Raw genomic sequence first — 17,466 nt, 5'->3', positions numbered from 1 at the left:
ATCACATTAATTCTTTAGCACCTGTGTGCATGCGTGTATGTGTGTGTGTGTGTGTGTGTGTGTGTGTGTGTGTGTGTGTGTGTGACTGTTCATGTGTGTGTGTGGTGTTGAGTTGATAATTGCTTTGTGTGATCTTGTGGGCAGTTTAACCCCCCGCACGTCAGCTGAAGTGTCCTGTGACGCCCTGGAACGCACTGCCAACAATGTCACCACTCTGGAACACTGAAAGACTCTTTCAAAATAGACATATAACGCAGAAGTTCAGAATCAGATGATGATCCTGCGTTGAAATATAAAACGATTAATAGGAAAACAGAGGTTGTGAAAAAATGTGTTCCTCAGAGGTGAGAAGAATGAGTTTTGGCTCCTGATGAAATGATCAACCTGATCAAATGTCACGTGTGTAATGGCTCACGTGTTTAACTAGAAAGTTGCTTCTGTTGCTGTTGGCAAGGATGGTGTTCAGGTGAAGGATGCCCATTAGCTTTCAGTGCAAAGCAACTACCAGAAAATCTATTCAACCACACTAGTTGTCCTGAAAATAAAAATCTGATGATGCAACCAATGCTATGTAATCTGAGCATTCAGATTCTGCTCAGCCATCTCAAATAACCACAGAGGAAATTGCCTTCTTTTTCTCTAGTGATGAAAAGACAAAATAATGTGGATGCAATAACTCTGAAATTAAAAAGACAAATTATCAGAAACATCAGCAAGCTAGGCAGAAACGATGAAGAGAGAAATGTAACGCAATAGGTGTTCAGATGGATGACATTTCCTCAGATGCCGTTCTCAGAGATCAATAATGTTCTCAGTAAACCATGTTCTGTTCCTGTTCAGTCTCCGATCTGTGCTCCCAGATTCTCCGGAATGGGAAAATGTACACCCTGTTGCAACTTGACCACAGCCCTGCATCATAGAAACATAGAAAATAGGTGCAGGAGTAGGCCATTCAGCCCTTCAAGCCTGCACTGCCATTTATTATGATCATGGCTGATCATCCAACTCAGAACCCTGCACCAGCCTTCCCTCCATACCCTCTGATCCCCCTAGCCACAAGGGCCATATCTAACTCCCTCTTAAATATAGCCAATGAACTGGCCTCAACTGTTCCCTGTGGCAGAGAATTCCACAGATTCACCACTCTCTGTATGAAGAAGTTTTTCCTAATCTTGGTCCTAAAAGGCTTCCCCTTTATCCTCAAACTGTGACCCCTCGTTCTGGACTTCCCCAACATCGGGAACAATCTTCCTGCATCTAGCCTGTCCAATCCCTTTAGGATTTTATACGTTTCAATCAGATCCCCCCTCAATCTTCTAAATTCCAACGAGTACAAGCCCAGTTCATCCAGTCTTTCTTCATATGAAAGTCCTGCCATCCCAGGAATCAATCTGGTGAACCTTCTTTGTACTCCCTCTATGGCAAGGATGTCTTTCCTCAGATTAGGGGACCAAAACTGCACACTATACTCCAGGTGTGGTCTCACCAAGGCCTTGTACAACTGCAGTAGTACCTCTCTGCTCCTGTACTCGAATCCTCTCGCTATAAATGCCAGCATACCATTCGCCTTTTTCACCGCCTGCTGTACCTGCATGCCCACTTTCAATGACTGGTGTATAATGACACCCGGGTCTCGTTGCACCTCCCCTTTTCCTAATTGGCCACCATTCAGATAATAATCTGTTTTCCTATTTTTGCCACCAAAGTGGATAACTTCACATTTATCCACATTAAATTGCATCTGCCATGAATTTGCCCACTCACCCAAACTATCCAAGTCACTCTGCATCCTCTTAGCATCCTCCTCACAGCTAACACTGCCACCCAGCTTCGTGTCATCCGCAAACTTGGAGATGCTGCATTTAATTCCCTCATCCAAGTCATTAATATATATTGTAAACAACTGGGGTCCCAGCACTGAGCCTTGCGGTACCCCACTAGTCACTGCCTGCCATTCTGAAAAGGTCCCGTTTATTCCCACTCTTTGCTTCCTGTCTGCTAACCAATTCTCTATCCACATCAACACCTTACCCCCAATACCGTGTGCTTTAAGTTTGCACACTAATCTCCTGTGTGGGACCTTGTCAAAAGCCTTTTGAAAATCCAAATATACCACATCCACTGGTTCTCCCCTATCCACTCTACTAGTTACATCCTCAAAAAATTCTATGAGATTCATCAGACATGATTTTCCTTTCACAAATCCATGCTGACTTTGTCCGATGATTTCACTGCTTTCCAAATGTGCTGTTATCACATCTTTGATAACTGACTCCAGCAGTTTCCCCACCACCGACGTTAGGCTAACCGGTCTATAATTCCCAGGTTTCTCTCTCCCTCCTTTTTTAAAAAGTGGGGTTACATTAGCCACCCTCCAATCCTCAGGAACTAGTCCAGAATCTAACGAGTTTTGAAAAATTATCACTAATGCATCCACTATTTCTTGGGCTACTTCCTTAAGCACTCTGGGATGCAGATCATCTGGCCCTGGGGATTTATCTGCCTTTAATCCCTTCAATTTACCCAACACCACTTCCCTACTAACATGTATTTCGCTCAGTTCCTCCATCTCACTGGACCCTCTGTCCCCTACTATTTCTGGAAGATTATTTATGTCCTCCTTAGTGAAGACAGAACCAAAGTAATTATTCAATTGGTCTGCCGTGTCCTTGCTCCCCATAATCAATTCACCTGTTTCTGTCTGTAGGGGACCTACAATCATCACCAGACAAGGTGGATTTATTTGAAAGTCTCCTGTGTGAGCCTAGAAACTATCAAGTCTTCAGTGTATGTTCAGAGTTGAATGCAGACAACACTATACTTTGATAAATCTACAAGACAGCTTTTGAGTTGTTAAAGTAAATATTTGCAAGCTTTGAAAACCCTTTCAGGGTTACTACTTCCTACATGTGTGGAAACACAATGATACCAGCATTGGTTACCAGTATACACTCGTGTTCAAAAGCTGTACACACATTTCATTGTTGCCTGGGAGCTAGATTTTGGTTATTGAGTGAGGAACTTTGTACTCTTCAATTTATGGGTTATGCTTGTAGTAACAAAGTCAGACATTTATGCCAGTTTCTCTTTCTGTCAGCAGAGAAGAATACTATAGATTCATAGAGTCATACAACACGGAAACTCGCATTATCTACTCCATCTAGGACTTTAGTACTTTTAATTTGTGTGTGTTTCAATGAGATGTCCTCTTAGTTTTCTAAAGTATTGTGACTACACACCTTGAGGTATCATACATTCCCCACTCTCTTCAGTCCTGGAATCTTTCTTGTGAAGAACAATCCCTATGATTTTTTTTCAGCTGTGCAGCCAAACAATAACTCTGAGCTGCAAAAAACCTGAAAAAATGTGAAGCACTTTAAATTAACATTATACAGTATAAAAGAGAATTCTAGCTGCGCGGTCACAACAGCTATGTGCGCGGGAACATTTCAGCTACTGCCTGGACGCCCATCTGCACAGCTCAGGGGGAGCCCTACTTGTTGACACCCTCTGGATCCTCTCCAAACGCGAGGCACAATTCCTCACAAGTGCAACACAAAACTGCTCACAGTACTCCAAGTGCTGTCTGACCAATAACACCGTCTCTGCATTACATCATGGGCTATTATAAGACATTTCTTATAATATAAGGGCAGAATTAGGCCACTTTGCCCATGGAGTCTGCTGCAGCATTTTATCATCGAATTTGATCCAATTTACCAAATTATTGAAGTTAGTATTATGAATAGAGCCGGTGAGCTGAGAGCGTGGATCAGCACTTGTTGCTATGGTGTTGTGGTTATTAGAGAGACTTGGATGGTGCAGGGACAGGAATGGCTACTTCAAGTGCCAGGCTTTAGATGTTTCAAGAAGGACAGGGAGGGAGGCAAAACAGGTGGGGGTGTGGCACTGCTGATCAGAGATAGCGTCACGGCTACAGAAAAGGAGGAAACCATGGAGGGGTATCTGCAGAGTCTCTGTGGGTGGAGGTTAGGAACAGGAAGGGGTCAATAACTCTACTGGGTGTTTTTTATACACCAACCAATTGTAACAGGGATATCGAGGAGCACGTAAGGAGACAGATTCTGGAAAGGAGTAATAATAACAGGGTTGTTGTGGTGGGAGATTTTAATTTCCGAACTATCGATTGGCATCTCCCTAGAGCAAGGGGTTTGGATGGGGTGGAGTTTGTTAGGTGTGTTCAGGAAGATTTCTTGACACAATATGTAGATAGGCCTAGAGGAGAGGCTGTTCTTGGATTGGGAAATGAACCTGGTCAGGTGTCAGGTCTCTCAGTAGGACAGGATTTTGGAGATAGTGATCACAATTCTATCTCCTTTACCATAGCATTGGAGGGGGACAGGAACAGACAAATTAGGGAAACATTTAATTGGAGTAAGGGGAAATATGAAGCGATCAGCAGGAACTTGGAAGAATAAATTGGAAACAGATGTTCTCAGGGAAACGTACGGAAGAAATGTGGCTAATGAGAAGGCCTTGGTGGACAGGATTAAGAAAAGCCCCAATGCATTCCACAGGTATGTGAAGAGCAAGAGGATATGAAGTGAGAGAATAGGACCAATAAAGTGTGACAGTGAAAAGTTCATATGGAACCGGAGGAAATAGCAGAGGTACTTATTGAATACTTTGCTTCAGTATTCACTACGGAAAAGGATCTTGGCGATTGTAGGGATGACTTGCAGTGGACTGAAAACTAGAGTATTTAGATATTAAGGAAGAGGTTTTGGAATGGTTCCGGAGGACTGGAAGATTGCAAATGTCACTCCGCTGTTTAAGAAGGGGACAAGGAAGCAAAAAAGAAATTGTGCACCTGTTAGCTTGACATCGGTGGTTGGGAAGTTGTTGGAGTTGATTGTCAAGGATGAGGTTACAGAGTACCTGGAGGCATATGACAAGATAGGCAGAACTCAACATGGTTTCCTTAAAGGAAAATCCTGCCTGACAAACCTATTACAATTTTTTGAGGAAATTACAAGTAGGCTAGACAAGGGAGATGCAGTGGACGTTGTATATTTGGATTTTCAGAAGGCCTTTGACAAGGTGCCACACATGAGGCTACCTAACAAGTTAAGAGCCCATGGAATTACGGGAAAGTTACATACGTGGATAGAGCGTTGGCTGATTGGCAGGAAACGCAGAGTGGGAATAAAGGGATCCTATTCTGGTTGGCTGTCGGTTACCAGTGGTGTTCCACAGGGGTCCGTGTTGGGGCCGCTTCTTTTTACATTGTACATCAACGATTTGGATTATGGAATAGATGGCTTTGTGGCTGAGTTTGCTGATGATACGAAGACAGGTGGAGGGGCCGGTAGTGCTGAGGAAACAGAGAGTCTGCAGAGAGACTTGGATAGATTGGAAGAATGGGCAAAGAAGTGGCAAATGAAATACAATGTTGGAAAGTGTATGGTTATGCACTTTCGCAGAAAAAACAAACGGGCAGACTATTATTTAAATAGGGAAAGAATTCAAAGTTCTGAGATGCAACGGGACTTGGGAGTCCTCGTACAGGATACCCTTCAGGTTAACCTCCAGGTTGAGACAGTAGTGAAGAAGGCAAATACAATGTTGGCATTCATTTCTAGAGTAATAGAGCATAGGAGCAGGGATGTGATGTTGAGGCTCTATAAGGCACTGGTGAGACCTCACTTGGAGTACTGTGGGCAGTTTTGGTCTCCTTATTTAAGAAAGGATGTGCTGACGTTGGAGAGGGTACAGAGAAGATTCACTGGAATGATTCCGGGAATGAGAGGGTTAACATATGAGGACCGTTTGTCCGCTCTTGGACTGTATTCCTTGGAGTTTAGAAGAATGAGGGGGGACCTGATAGAAACATTTCGAATGTTGAAAGCATGGACAGAGTGGATGTGGCAAAGTTGTTTCCCATGATGAGGGAGTCTAGTACGAGAGGGCATGACTTAAGGATTGAAGGGCTCCCATTCAGAACAGAGATGTGAAGAAATTTTTGTAGCCAGAGGGTGGTGAATCGATGGAATTTGTTGCACGGGCGGCACTGGAGGCCAAGTCATTGGGTGTATTTAAGGCAGAGATTGATAGGTATCCGAGTAGCCAGGGCATCAAAGGTTATGGTGAGAAGGCAGGCGAGTGGGACTAAATGGGAGAATGGATCAGCTCATGATAAAATGGTGGAGCAGACTCGGTGGGCTGAATGGCCGACTTCTGCTCCTTTGTCTTATGGTCTTATGGAAAGCAACAAGTTGGAAAAGCCACCGGGACCAGACGGGATATAGCCCATCGTACTGTGGGAAGCGAGGGAGGAGACTGCTGAGCCTCTGGTAATGATCGTTGCATCATTAAGGAGGACGGGAGAGGTTCCGGAGGATTGGAGGGTTGCAGATGTTGTTCCCTTATTCAAGAAAGGGAGTAGGGATAGCCGAGGAAATTATAGATCAGTGAGTCTTTCTTCAGTGGTTGGTACGTTGACGGAGAAGATCAGGAGAAGCAGGATTTATGAACATTTGGAGAGGCATAACATAATTAGGAATAGTCAGCATGGCTTTGTCACAGGCAGATCCTGCCTTACCAGCCTGATTGAATTTTCTGAAGATGCAATTAAACGCATTGATGAAGGTAGACGTTATGACGTTTTAGCAATTAGTGAAATTTGGCTACAGGAGGGGCAGGGCTGGCAGCTTAATATTCCAGGGTTCCGATGTTTCAAATGTGATCGAGGCAGAGGAATGAAAGGAGGGGGAGTAGCATTGCTTGTTAGGGAAAATATTACAGCAGTGCTCAGGCAGGACAGATTAGTGGGCTTGTCTACTGAGTCCTTATGGGCGGAGCTGAGAAACAGGAAAGGTATGGCCACATTAGTGGGATTGTATTACAGACCACCCAATAGTCAACGAGGATTGGAAGAGCAAATCTGCGGAGAGATAGCAGGCAACTGCAGGAAACATAAAGTTGTGGTGGTAGGGGATTTTAAGTTTCCATACATTGATTGGGACTCCCATACTGTTAGGGATCTAGATGGTTTAGAGTTTGTAAAATGTGTTCAGGAAAGTTTTCTATATCAATATATAGAAGGACCAACTAGAGGGGATGCAAGATTGGATCTCCTGTTAGGAAACGAGTTAGGACAAGTGACGGAAGTCTGTGTAGGGGAGCACTTTGGTTCCAGTGATCATAACACCATTAGTTTCAATTTGATCATGGACAAGGATAGATCTGGTCCTGGAGTTGAGCTTCTGAACTGGAAGAAGGCCAAATTTGAAGAAATGAGAAAGGATCTAAAAAGTGTGGATTGGGACAGGTTGTTCTCTGGCAAAGATGTGATTGGTAGGTGGGAAGCCTTCAAAGGGGAAAATTTGAGAGTGCAGAGTTTGTATGTTCCTGTCAGGATTAAAGGCAAATTGAATAGGAATAAGGAACCTTGGTTCTCAAGGGATATTGCAACTCTGATGAAGAGGGAGTTGTAAGACGTGTATAGGAAGCAGGGAGTAAATCAGGTGCTTGAGGAGTATAAGAAGTGCAAGAAAATACTTAAGAAAGTAATCAGGAGGACTAAAAGAAGACATGAGGTTGCCTTGGCAGTCAAAGTGAAGGATAATACAAAGAGCTTTTACAGGTAAATTAAGAGCAAAAGGATTGTAAGGGATAAAATTTGTCCTCTTGAAGATCAGAGTGGTCAGCTATGTGCGGAACCAAAGGAAATGGGGGAGATCTTAAATAGGATTTTTGCATCTGTATTTACTAAGGAAACTGGCATGAAGTCTTTGGAATTGAGGGAATCAAGTAGTGGGATCATGGAAACTGTACAGATTGAAAAGGAGGAAGTCCTTGCTGTCTTGAGGAAAATTAAAGTGGATAATCCCCCAGGACCTGACAGGGTGTTCCCTCGGACCTTGAAGGAGACTAGTGTTGAAATTGCGGGGGCCCTGGCAGAAATATTTTAAATGTCGCTGTCTATGGGTGAGGTGCCGGAGGATTGGAGACTGGCTCATGTTGTTCTGTTGTTTAAACAAGGATCGAAAAGTAATCCGGGAAATTATAGGCCGTTGAGTTTAGCGTCGGTAGTAGGTAAGTTATTGGAGGGAGGACTAAGAGACAGAATCTACAAGCATTTGGATAGACAGGGACTTATTAGGCTTTGTGCGTGGTAGGTCATGTTTGACCAATCGATTGGAGTTTTTCGAGGAGGATACCAGGAAGTGGATGAAGGGAAGGCAGTAGATATTGTCTATATGGACTTCAGTAAGGCCTTTGACAAGGTCCTGCATGGGAGGTTAGTTAGGAAAATTCAGTCGCTAGGTATACATGGAGAGGTTGTAAATTGGATTAGACATTGGCTCAATGGAAGAAGCCAAAGAGTGGTGGTAGAGAATTGCTTCTCTGAGTGGAGACCTGTGACTAGTCGTGTGCCACAGGGATCAGTGCTGGGTTCATTGTTATTTGTTATCTATATCAATGATCTGGATGTTAATGTGGTAAATTGGATCAGCAAATTTGCTGATATACAAAGATTGGAGGTGTAGTAGACAGTGAGGAAGGTTTTCAGAGCCTGCAGAGGGACTTGGATCAGCTGGAAAAATGGGCTGAAAAATGGCAGATGGAGATTAATACAGACAAGTGTGAGGTATTGCACGTTGGAAGGACAAACCAAGGTCGAACATACAGGGTTAATGGTAAGGCACTGAGGAGTGCAGTAGAACAGAGGGATCTGGGAATACAGATACAAAATTCCCTAAAAGTGGCGTCAGAAGTAGATAGGGTCGTAAAGAGAGCTTTTGGTACATTGGCCTTTATTAATCAAAGTATTGAGTATAAGAGCTGGAATGTTATGATGAGGTTGTATAAGGCATTGGTGAGGCCGAATCTGGATTTTTGTGTTCAGTTTTGGTCACCAAATTACAGGAAGGATATAAATAAGGTTGAAAGAGTGCAGAGAAGGTTTACAAGGATGTTGCCAGGACTTGAGAAACTCAGTTACAGAGAAAGGTTGAATAGGTTAGGACTTTATTCCCTGGAGCGTAGAAGAATGAGGGGAGATTTGACAGAGGTATATAAAATTATGATGGGTATTGATAGAGTGAATGCAAGCAGGCTTTTTCCACTGAGGCAAGGGGAGAAAAAAAAAACAGAGGATATAGGTTAAGGGTGAGGGGGGAAAAGTTTATAGGGAACATTAGGGGGGGCTTCTTCACACAGAGAGTTGTGGGAGTATGGAATGTGCTGCCAGAGGAGGTGGTAAATGCGGGTTCTTTATTAACATTTAAGAATAAATTGGACAGGTACATGGATGGGAGGTGTATGGAAGGATATGGTCCGTGTTCAGGTCAGTGGGACTAGGCAGAAAATGGTTCGGCACAACCAAGAAGGGCCAAAAGGCCTGTTTCTGTGCTGTAGTTTCTTTGGTTTCTATGGTAGAGCGGTAGATGTAGTGTATATGGATTTCGGCAAGGCATTTGACAAGGTACCCCATGGAAGGCTTATTGAGAAAGTAAGAAGGCATGGGATCCAAGTGGACATTGCTTTGTGGATCCAGAATTGGCTTGCCCACAGAAAGCAAAGTGTGGTTGTAGATGGGTCATATTCTGCATGGATGTCAGTGACCAGTGGTGTGCCTCAGGGATCTGTTCTGGGACCCTTACTGTTTGTGATTTTTATAAATGATCTGGATGAGGAAGTGGAGGGGTGGGTTAGTAAATTTGCTGATGACACAAAGGTTGGGGGTGTTGTGGATAGTGTGGAGGACTGTCAGAGGTTGCAGCGGAACATTGATAGGATGCAAAAATGGGCTGAGAAGTGGCAGTTGGATTTTAACCCAGATAAGTGTGAGGTGGTTCATTTTGTTTGGTCAAATATGATGGCAGGATATATCATTAATGTTGAGACTCTTGGCAGGGTGGAAGATCAGAAGGATCATGAGGTCGGAGTCCATAGGATACTCAAAGCCGCTGTGCAGGTTGACTCCGTGGTTAAAAAGGCATATGGTGTATTGGCCTTCTTCAATCGTGGGATTGAGTTTAAGAGCCGAGAGAGAATGTTGCAGCTATATAGGGCCATGGTCAGACCCTACTTGGAGTAACATGCTCAGTTTTGGTCGCCTCACTACAGGAAGAATGTGGAAACCATAGGAAAGGTACAGAGGAGATTTACAAGGATGTTGCCGGGATGGGGAGCATGCCTTATGAGAATAGGTTGAGTGAACTCGGCTTTTTCTCCTTGGAGCGATGGAGGATGAAAGCTGTCTGTTTATCTGCTGCAGTAACCGAGAGGCATACTGTGCCCTTGCCTGTAAGCAGAATCGTTCAATTCCAGTCTTCACCATGCAGCTTCATTTGACATTACGGACTATTGTGGAGTGAAGCTCCTGAAATTCTGAGAAGTAGGAATGTTTCTCTGAATACAGAACCCTGAGCAGTGCGAATGTAACTTCACGAAGTTAAGGAAACAACCCATTCGGGAATTAAATACAGCCACTGAACAAATTAACAAACCAGTCTTGGAGCTTTTACAGAGTTTCAAGGAACACAACGTTCAGGAGTACAGTCAGAAAACACTGGAAACACTCAGAAGTTTAGTGAAAAGAGATACAGCAGTTGACATCCCAATGTAGGACGGGCAGGCGGGAGAACAATAATGCAACATTCAATTGTGAAATGAATCATCACTGGAGAGGAATAGAATTCCTCAAACAATTCTGACAGAGAATTTTTGACTTCAATCATTTCTTGCTGCACTGAGGCTACCTGATGGCTGGAGTGTTTACTGGGATTTCCTGCATCTCCAAAGTTTCTGTTCTCTTTTTCTTAAAACTCTGTTAAATCCAAATCAATGGGTAAAAGAAACTAACTTTTCAGTTAATCCTCCCTGGTGCACGGAGGACCAGTGACGTACACACCCAGCGATCAAGCAGCGATATAACTAACTTTTCAGTTAATCCTCCCTGCTGGACACCCAGCGATAAAGCAGCCAGCGTAATCAAACCCCACCCACAATGGACATTCCCTCTTCTCTCTTTTCTGACCCTTTCCCTCGTACAGACAATACAATGCCTGAAAGCATGTACCAACAGGCATAAGGTCAGATTCCATCTCATTGTTATTGGACCTTTATTTCTAATAAGATGGAACCTTGCCTTTGCAATCTACCTTAGCGTTTGACCGTGATGCACTTTTTTGGTGACTGTTACACTTTATTCTTCATCGTTACTCTTTTATCTTATTCTCACTCAATGTACTGCCTAATGATTTGATCTGTGTAAACAGTATCCAAGAAAAGACATGTACCATGGTGTTTGTGACAATAGTAAACAGTGTACACCTCTGCAGGACAGGACACATTACAAACATGCGCGGTCTGTGGGAGTGGGATGGAGGTGATCACACTGCTGGAAGATAGCATGGACTCAGAGGGCTGAGTGGTCCACTTGTGTTGGTATGACATGGTTTGGAATCTCAAGGACCTCCAAATGATTGTGCCCGTTGTGTTTTATTATTATTGTTTTTCTTTTGGCATAACTTTGCTTAAAGCAAGAATTGAAAGAGTGATTTTAATATTGCATTGTACTGTGACTAAATCATTTCCCTCTACATGAAAACTGGAATAATACAGAATCGGTACCAAATTAGCTCTAACTTCACTGGTATATATCATGCAATTTGCTGTTTTGTGGCAGTACACTGCAATACAACATTAGAAAAACAAGTATAAATTACAATATGGATAAATAAATAAGTAGTACAAAAACAGAGGGAAATAGTGAGTAGGTATTCATTGTACAATCATCAATTGGATGAAAAAGCTGGTCCTGAAACGCTGAGTGTGTGTCTTCAACCTTCTGTACCTCCCCCAGGTCAAGAAGATGACTTGGTCTTGATGGTGGGTGCTGCCTCAAAACACCAAGTTTCTATGATGTCCTCAATGATGGGGAGGCTCGTGCCCATGATGGAACTGGCTGAGTTTACAACTACGTATCAACAGCTTTTTCCGATCCTGTGCAGTGGCCTCTCCTCGTCAATTGCCAAGCAGGGCGCCTCCATTATGTCTCCCTACACTGATTCACAGCACGATTATGTGACAGGCGTCAGCTCCCATCTTGTATATCAGACTTAAGGGAGAAGTTGATAGCGCTCAAAAACTATAATAGTATATTCAAATATTTCATGAAATTTCAGCTGAGTTTTATTTGAAATAACCTTTCTGGAAATGGGTGTCTTTTGACATTGCAAATCAAATAAGCCCTGCGCTTTTTTGCTACTGTTTATCAACTGACTCAAACCACAAGCAATATCAACTTCTCAAGTAGCCATTTAACGATCAAATCATGCAGCAACTTGTTTTAACAAAGGCAGGCACATAGTCATTCTAAGTGGAGATAAACTCATAAATGTATGTGATGGTGGTATTGATCAATTAGAGTCAGTATCAGAATAATTACTAGTTATAGAGTCACAGTATCAGAGAGCAATACAGCACAGACACATCCCTTCAGTCCGTCCTGACCAAAGTGCCCATCCACCTTGTTCCAGTTTCATGTGTTCAGCCTATGCACCTCCAAACCCATCCTTATCCAGGTGTTTCTTAAATGATACGATTGTACCTTCCTCAGCCACTTCTTGTGGCAGCTCTTTCTATGTACTCACTACCCTATGTCTCGAGTTCTTTTACATCATTCTCTTCTTACCCTATACACCTGTTCCTTGCTTTGGACTACCCAAACCTTGATAAAAGGCCTTTACCATGTGCAGTTTCTGTGACGTTGGTAACCTTCATCACCACTCGCTCTAACCCAGGTATTCGTGTCCTGCCAACATACTCGTATTTATTTTTTAGGGTACTCTTTCCAGATTAACTATGGCATATGTAGAAGAGGGTGACCATATGAAAGGTCCTTCAACTTGTTACCTGTGTTTATATGCAATCCACTGTGCAGACCACCACACTAGTAGGGGAGGGACATTTTGTGGAAATTATTGACTTTATTAGGACCCTACTTGTGAATGAGAGGACAATTAATTGGCAACACAAGTGGAAAGACACACATCATCCTTGCCTTCATCGGTCAGGAGACTGAGTTTAAAGGTTAGGAAGTAATGATGCCGTGTTCAGAACTTTAGACAGGTCACATCAGGAGTACTCTGTGCAGTCTGGTCACCTCATTACTGGAAGTAAATGGAGGTCTTTGATAGAGTGCTGAAAATGTTCAGCTGAATGCTGCCTGGCAGAGAGGTTGGACAAAACTGGACTTTTCTATGGAGGATTGATGGCTGAGAGGAGACATGACAGAGGTGTTATAAAGTTATGACAAAAGTGAATAGAGTCATTTTCCTACTGCAGAAATGTCACCCTGGAGACCAGAGTTTCATGAACCAAAGCAGGAAATTTAAAGATGTGCGGGACAAGTTTTATTTTTGCACTGCGAGCTGCATGTCTGGAAAGGGCTCTGATGGAGGTGGTGGAGGGAGACGGGACAGACGTTTAGGAGGCACTCAAACACACACAGGAGCAGACCAGGAATGGATGATATAGATCCTGAGCAGGCGGAGGTGTGTTTTAAAGTGGCACCGTGGTCAGCAGACGTGTCAAGGGCCAAAGGCCTTGTTTATATGATGTACTTCTGCATGTTCTGTGATCCATTCCCAGTTAGAGAGCAGTTCAGACTCACTATCTCATTGACAAATGTTATGATATGTAAGTGTTTTAAGCCTTTTCCATTGTGAACAACCTCCACCCCACCAAAACTACTGTCCCCATTGAGCAATGTTTTCCAATAACATACTGTAAAAATTTGTCTCTGCACCACTTGTGTGCTCTGGAATGAACACGTAAGTTGCTTAAAACAAAGGCAAAAGGTAATTGAGTGAGTTTATTGTCTAATCCATAAACTTTATGGGTTAATTCAAATATTAAACAGACCAGATATACGTGTAAAATTGGTCACAGATATTTTTTTCACCCAAGTTGGGGCATTGGCTTAAGGTGAGAGAGAGGAGATCTAATAGGAACCTCAAGGGCAATATTATCACCAAGAAGGTGATTGATATGTGGAACAAGCTGACAGGGGAAGAGTCTGAGATAGGGGCAGTAATGATAATTAAAGGTATGGGGATAAGAAAGGCAAAGATTTAGCGAGATTGGAGCCAAACGTGGCAACTGGGACGACCGTGATTGGGAATCTGAGCTGGTGTAGACCAGTCGCAGTAAGGCCCTGTGTCCACGCTGGAAATTTCTATTGCTCTGTGTCCACTAAGATTTTGAGTATGCATTTTAAACTGCATTAAAACAAAACACCTAGTTAGCAAAGTTAATCAAAGGAGAATGGATATTTACTGTGTTGTGTTCCACTGGATTCCCATCATCGCAAAAGGCCCTAAGACAGGAGCTGAATGAGGCTGATGTGTAATCCCTCCAACCCCATCCACCGGTCTTCTCCCCACAACCTTCAGTTTTCTGACTAATCTAGACTTGGCCATCTTTCACTTTAAATATACTCAATGACGGCCTCCACATACATCTGAGGCAGTAAATTCCACAGGTTTACCATCTTCTGGCTGAAATTCCTCCCCATCCCTATTCCAATGGACATCACTCTACTCTGAGGCTGTGCCCACTAAACCTAGTCTTGCCCACCATAGGAAGCATCCTGTCCACATCCACTCTATCTCAGCCTTTCAGTACTTCAATAGATTTCACTGGTATCTCATGATCTCTGTCTTCTTTTCCAGAAAAAATCGTACCACCTCCAAGTGGTTTGTCACGTGGAGTGATGGCCGGGATTGTGATTGGAGTTGCTGCTGGAGTGGCACTGGCGAGTGGATTCGTTTCCTGGCTCATCAAGACAATGACAAGCAGGTAAATAAATTTCATTCAAACCTTCCCTGCATGTTGACAATACTCTCCAATGCCTGATGTCCTAGTGTAACCAGAGATTACGTCATTCTGTGTATCATTCCAGCTTTAACCTCACTCGCCTTTAGTCCGTCAGCTATTCAGTGTTCATTGTAATCACTGGTATTGTCTACGAGCTCTGCTCCTGTTCGACATACAGGGATCGAATTAATTCTGTGACGGGGTCAGACTGGGCTGATAGTGACTTTCACTGCTTTGTTACAAATAACTTAGTTTTCCGCTTTCCACTTCATGTGCATTTTTTTCAGGCCCCTTCAAGAGATTCAGTGTCAAATTCATGCCATTGGACACATGCCATCTATATTAAAGAGGACTCATTACTCCAAAATATATTACTTTAATATAGATGGCATGTGTCCAATGGCAGGTCATCACCTTGGTGGACCTGTGTGGTAAATTTCCCCTCAGAAAGCCCTGAGTGACTATAAATCACCAGGTGGCACAGTGGCTAGTTCCAGTGGCGTGGGTTTGAACCTGACCTTAAGTGTTATCTGCCTGTTCAATTTGTTCTAAATTTCACCAAGTGAGATTGCCTCCACATCCCAACAAGATGCAGGTTGGTTTATTCACTTTTAATCAGTCATCAGGTGGAGTCATTGGGGATGTGGGAGTTAATGAGAATGCCAAGAATTAGAGGCAGGAGTTGTTTAATTTGCCCCTCTAACGTGTTCCACAATTCAATGCCATCTGTCCTCAGCTCCCCATTCTGCCCCAATTGCCCTTTGCCTTTAATCTTCCATTCAACCCACCTCACCAATGATCTGTCCTCCACCTCACATCAGGACCGAGAAATCCGGAGATCCTCCATTCTCTGCCAGCAGCACCCAGCTCTCAAAGTGATAAATGACCGCTGTTCCTGCCCACCCCCACCCACCAATCCGGTAATACTGACCCCTTGATCAAGACTCTCCCAAGGGGTAAAACATCCAGATCCATCCTGTCCTGTGCCCTCGGGGACCACCATGCTTCAGTAAGGTTACCCCCAATCCTCTATCAGCCCGACAACTTGCACACGAATTAGAACATAGAACAATGTAGCACAGGAACCGGCCCGCCGGCCCATGGCATTGTGCCAGACTCATTATATTAGTAACCAAACCCGACCAAATGGATCCATTCTGCCTACGCAATATAGATTTCCAATGTTCTGTTCATTCATGTCCCTATCCAAGAGCCCCTTGAACAACACCATCGTATATCACTCCATTACCACCCCAGGCAGCCACCACTTTTTGTGTAAAAAAAAATGTTCCCGCATTTCATTCAAATGTATCCCCTCTCTCTTTAAGTGCATGCCCTCTGGTTTTAGACATATCAATGCAAAGAAAATAATACTGTTTCTCTATCTAAGCCTGTCATGATCTGTCACTCCACGTATCAGAACAATGAATCTCCTTTCGACTGCCTCCAGTTCCAGTCTCTCCTTAAACAAATGAACCCAATCCATGCCTGTCAGTCCCGGTGTGGCCTTGCTAGCATACCGGCTGTGTATCCATGCCTACTTCTTCCTAAGCTCCAACCTTCTGCCAATGACAAGGATTTGGGCAAATGGGTGCTTAGTGATTGACACAGTCGTGGGGGCGCATGCCTATTTTTTCTCGCTCTCAGAGCCCTCACTGAGGGTTATTCCATTTTCTTTTCGTGGCTTGGCTACCCATCACGAATAAGCTTCCTGCCCCATCAACCCCCCCCCACACACACACACACACAGAGTGGACCACATCCTGAGAACTCATTTGCTGCTCTCCAGTGATCCGCTACTATGGGCAAGACATGGGCCTCTCTACCTGCAGCCATCTCAGCCACTGTAACAAGTCATCTGAAGGAGCTCATCAACCAGCGGGGCATTTGACAAAGATTGACTGGCAGTGCGGTGGCAGCAGAATTCTAAATATAAAAATTTAATTGCTGCCATCCCCAGCATTTACTAATGAGGCTGCTAACCAGTAACTGCCAACACATCATAAACAGTAAATACATGGCGCAAACAACAGGAATTCTGCAGATGCTGGAAATTCAAGCAACACACATCAAAGTTGCTGGTGAACGCAGCAGGCCAAGCAGCATCTATAGGAAGAGGCGCAGTCGACGTTTCAGGCCGAGACCCTTCGTCAATACATGGCGCGACTAGTTGGAACTCCGGGGAGTTTTCCACAACTGTACTCCTGATAACCATGGCAACCCGAGACAAGACATCTCAGCTTCCTGCTCTTGAGGTTACATTATTACAACGTGAATTCTCTTGTTGGAAACCATTACAGTGCCCTCTGAGGTCGCCCACTCTTGGTTTCAGTGACTTCATTGTGTTCTTTCCCCATACCCCACAGCCGAAAGTTTTATAGCAAAGTTATCTTACCAAGTGCACGAAGATAAGATACAGGAGTAGAATTAGACCATTTGGCCCAACGAGTCTGCTCCACCATCTCAGCATGGCTGATCCAGTTTTCCTCTATACCCCAATCTCCTGCCTTCTCCTTGTATCCCTCATGCCCTGACCAATCAAGAATCTATCAACATCTGTCGTAAATTTATGTAAAGACTAGGCCGCCACAGATGCCGGAGGCAACAAATTCG

At 43.8% G+C, this 17,466-nt stretch overlaps 1 protein-coding gene across 2 annotated transcripts in view; it reads left to right on the top strand.

The window, feature by feature from the left end:
• The window catches only part of LOC134343342 (carcinoembryonic antigen-related cell adhesion molecule 1-like), a 56,470-nt gene that overhangs the window by 32,017 nt on the left and 6,987 nt on the right, over window positions 1–17,466 (top strand). For both annotated transcript variants that reach the window (XM_063042029.1, XM_063042030.1), the window contains one exon: window positions 14,709–14,835. In XM_063042029.1, the coding sequence (XP_062898099.1) occupies window positions 14,709–14,835 (127 nt within the window). The remainder of the gene's footprint in view (window positions 1–14,708; window positions 14,836–17,466) is intronic.

This window comes from Mobula hypostoma, chromosome 3, assembly GCF_963921235.1.
Source record: "Mobula hypostoma chromosome 3, sMobHyp1.1, whole genome shotgun sequence".
In the NCBI taxonomy this organism is placed as follows: Eukaryota; Metazoa; Chordata; class Chondrichthyes; order Myliobatiformes; family Myliobatidae; genus Mobula; species Mobula hypostoma.
Note: the sequence above shows the minus strand (reverse complement) of the source record. Positions and strands in the feature narration are given on the sequence as shown.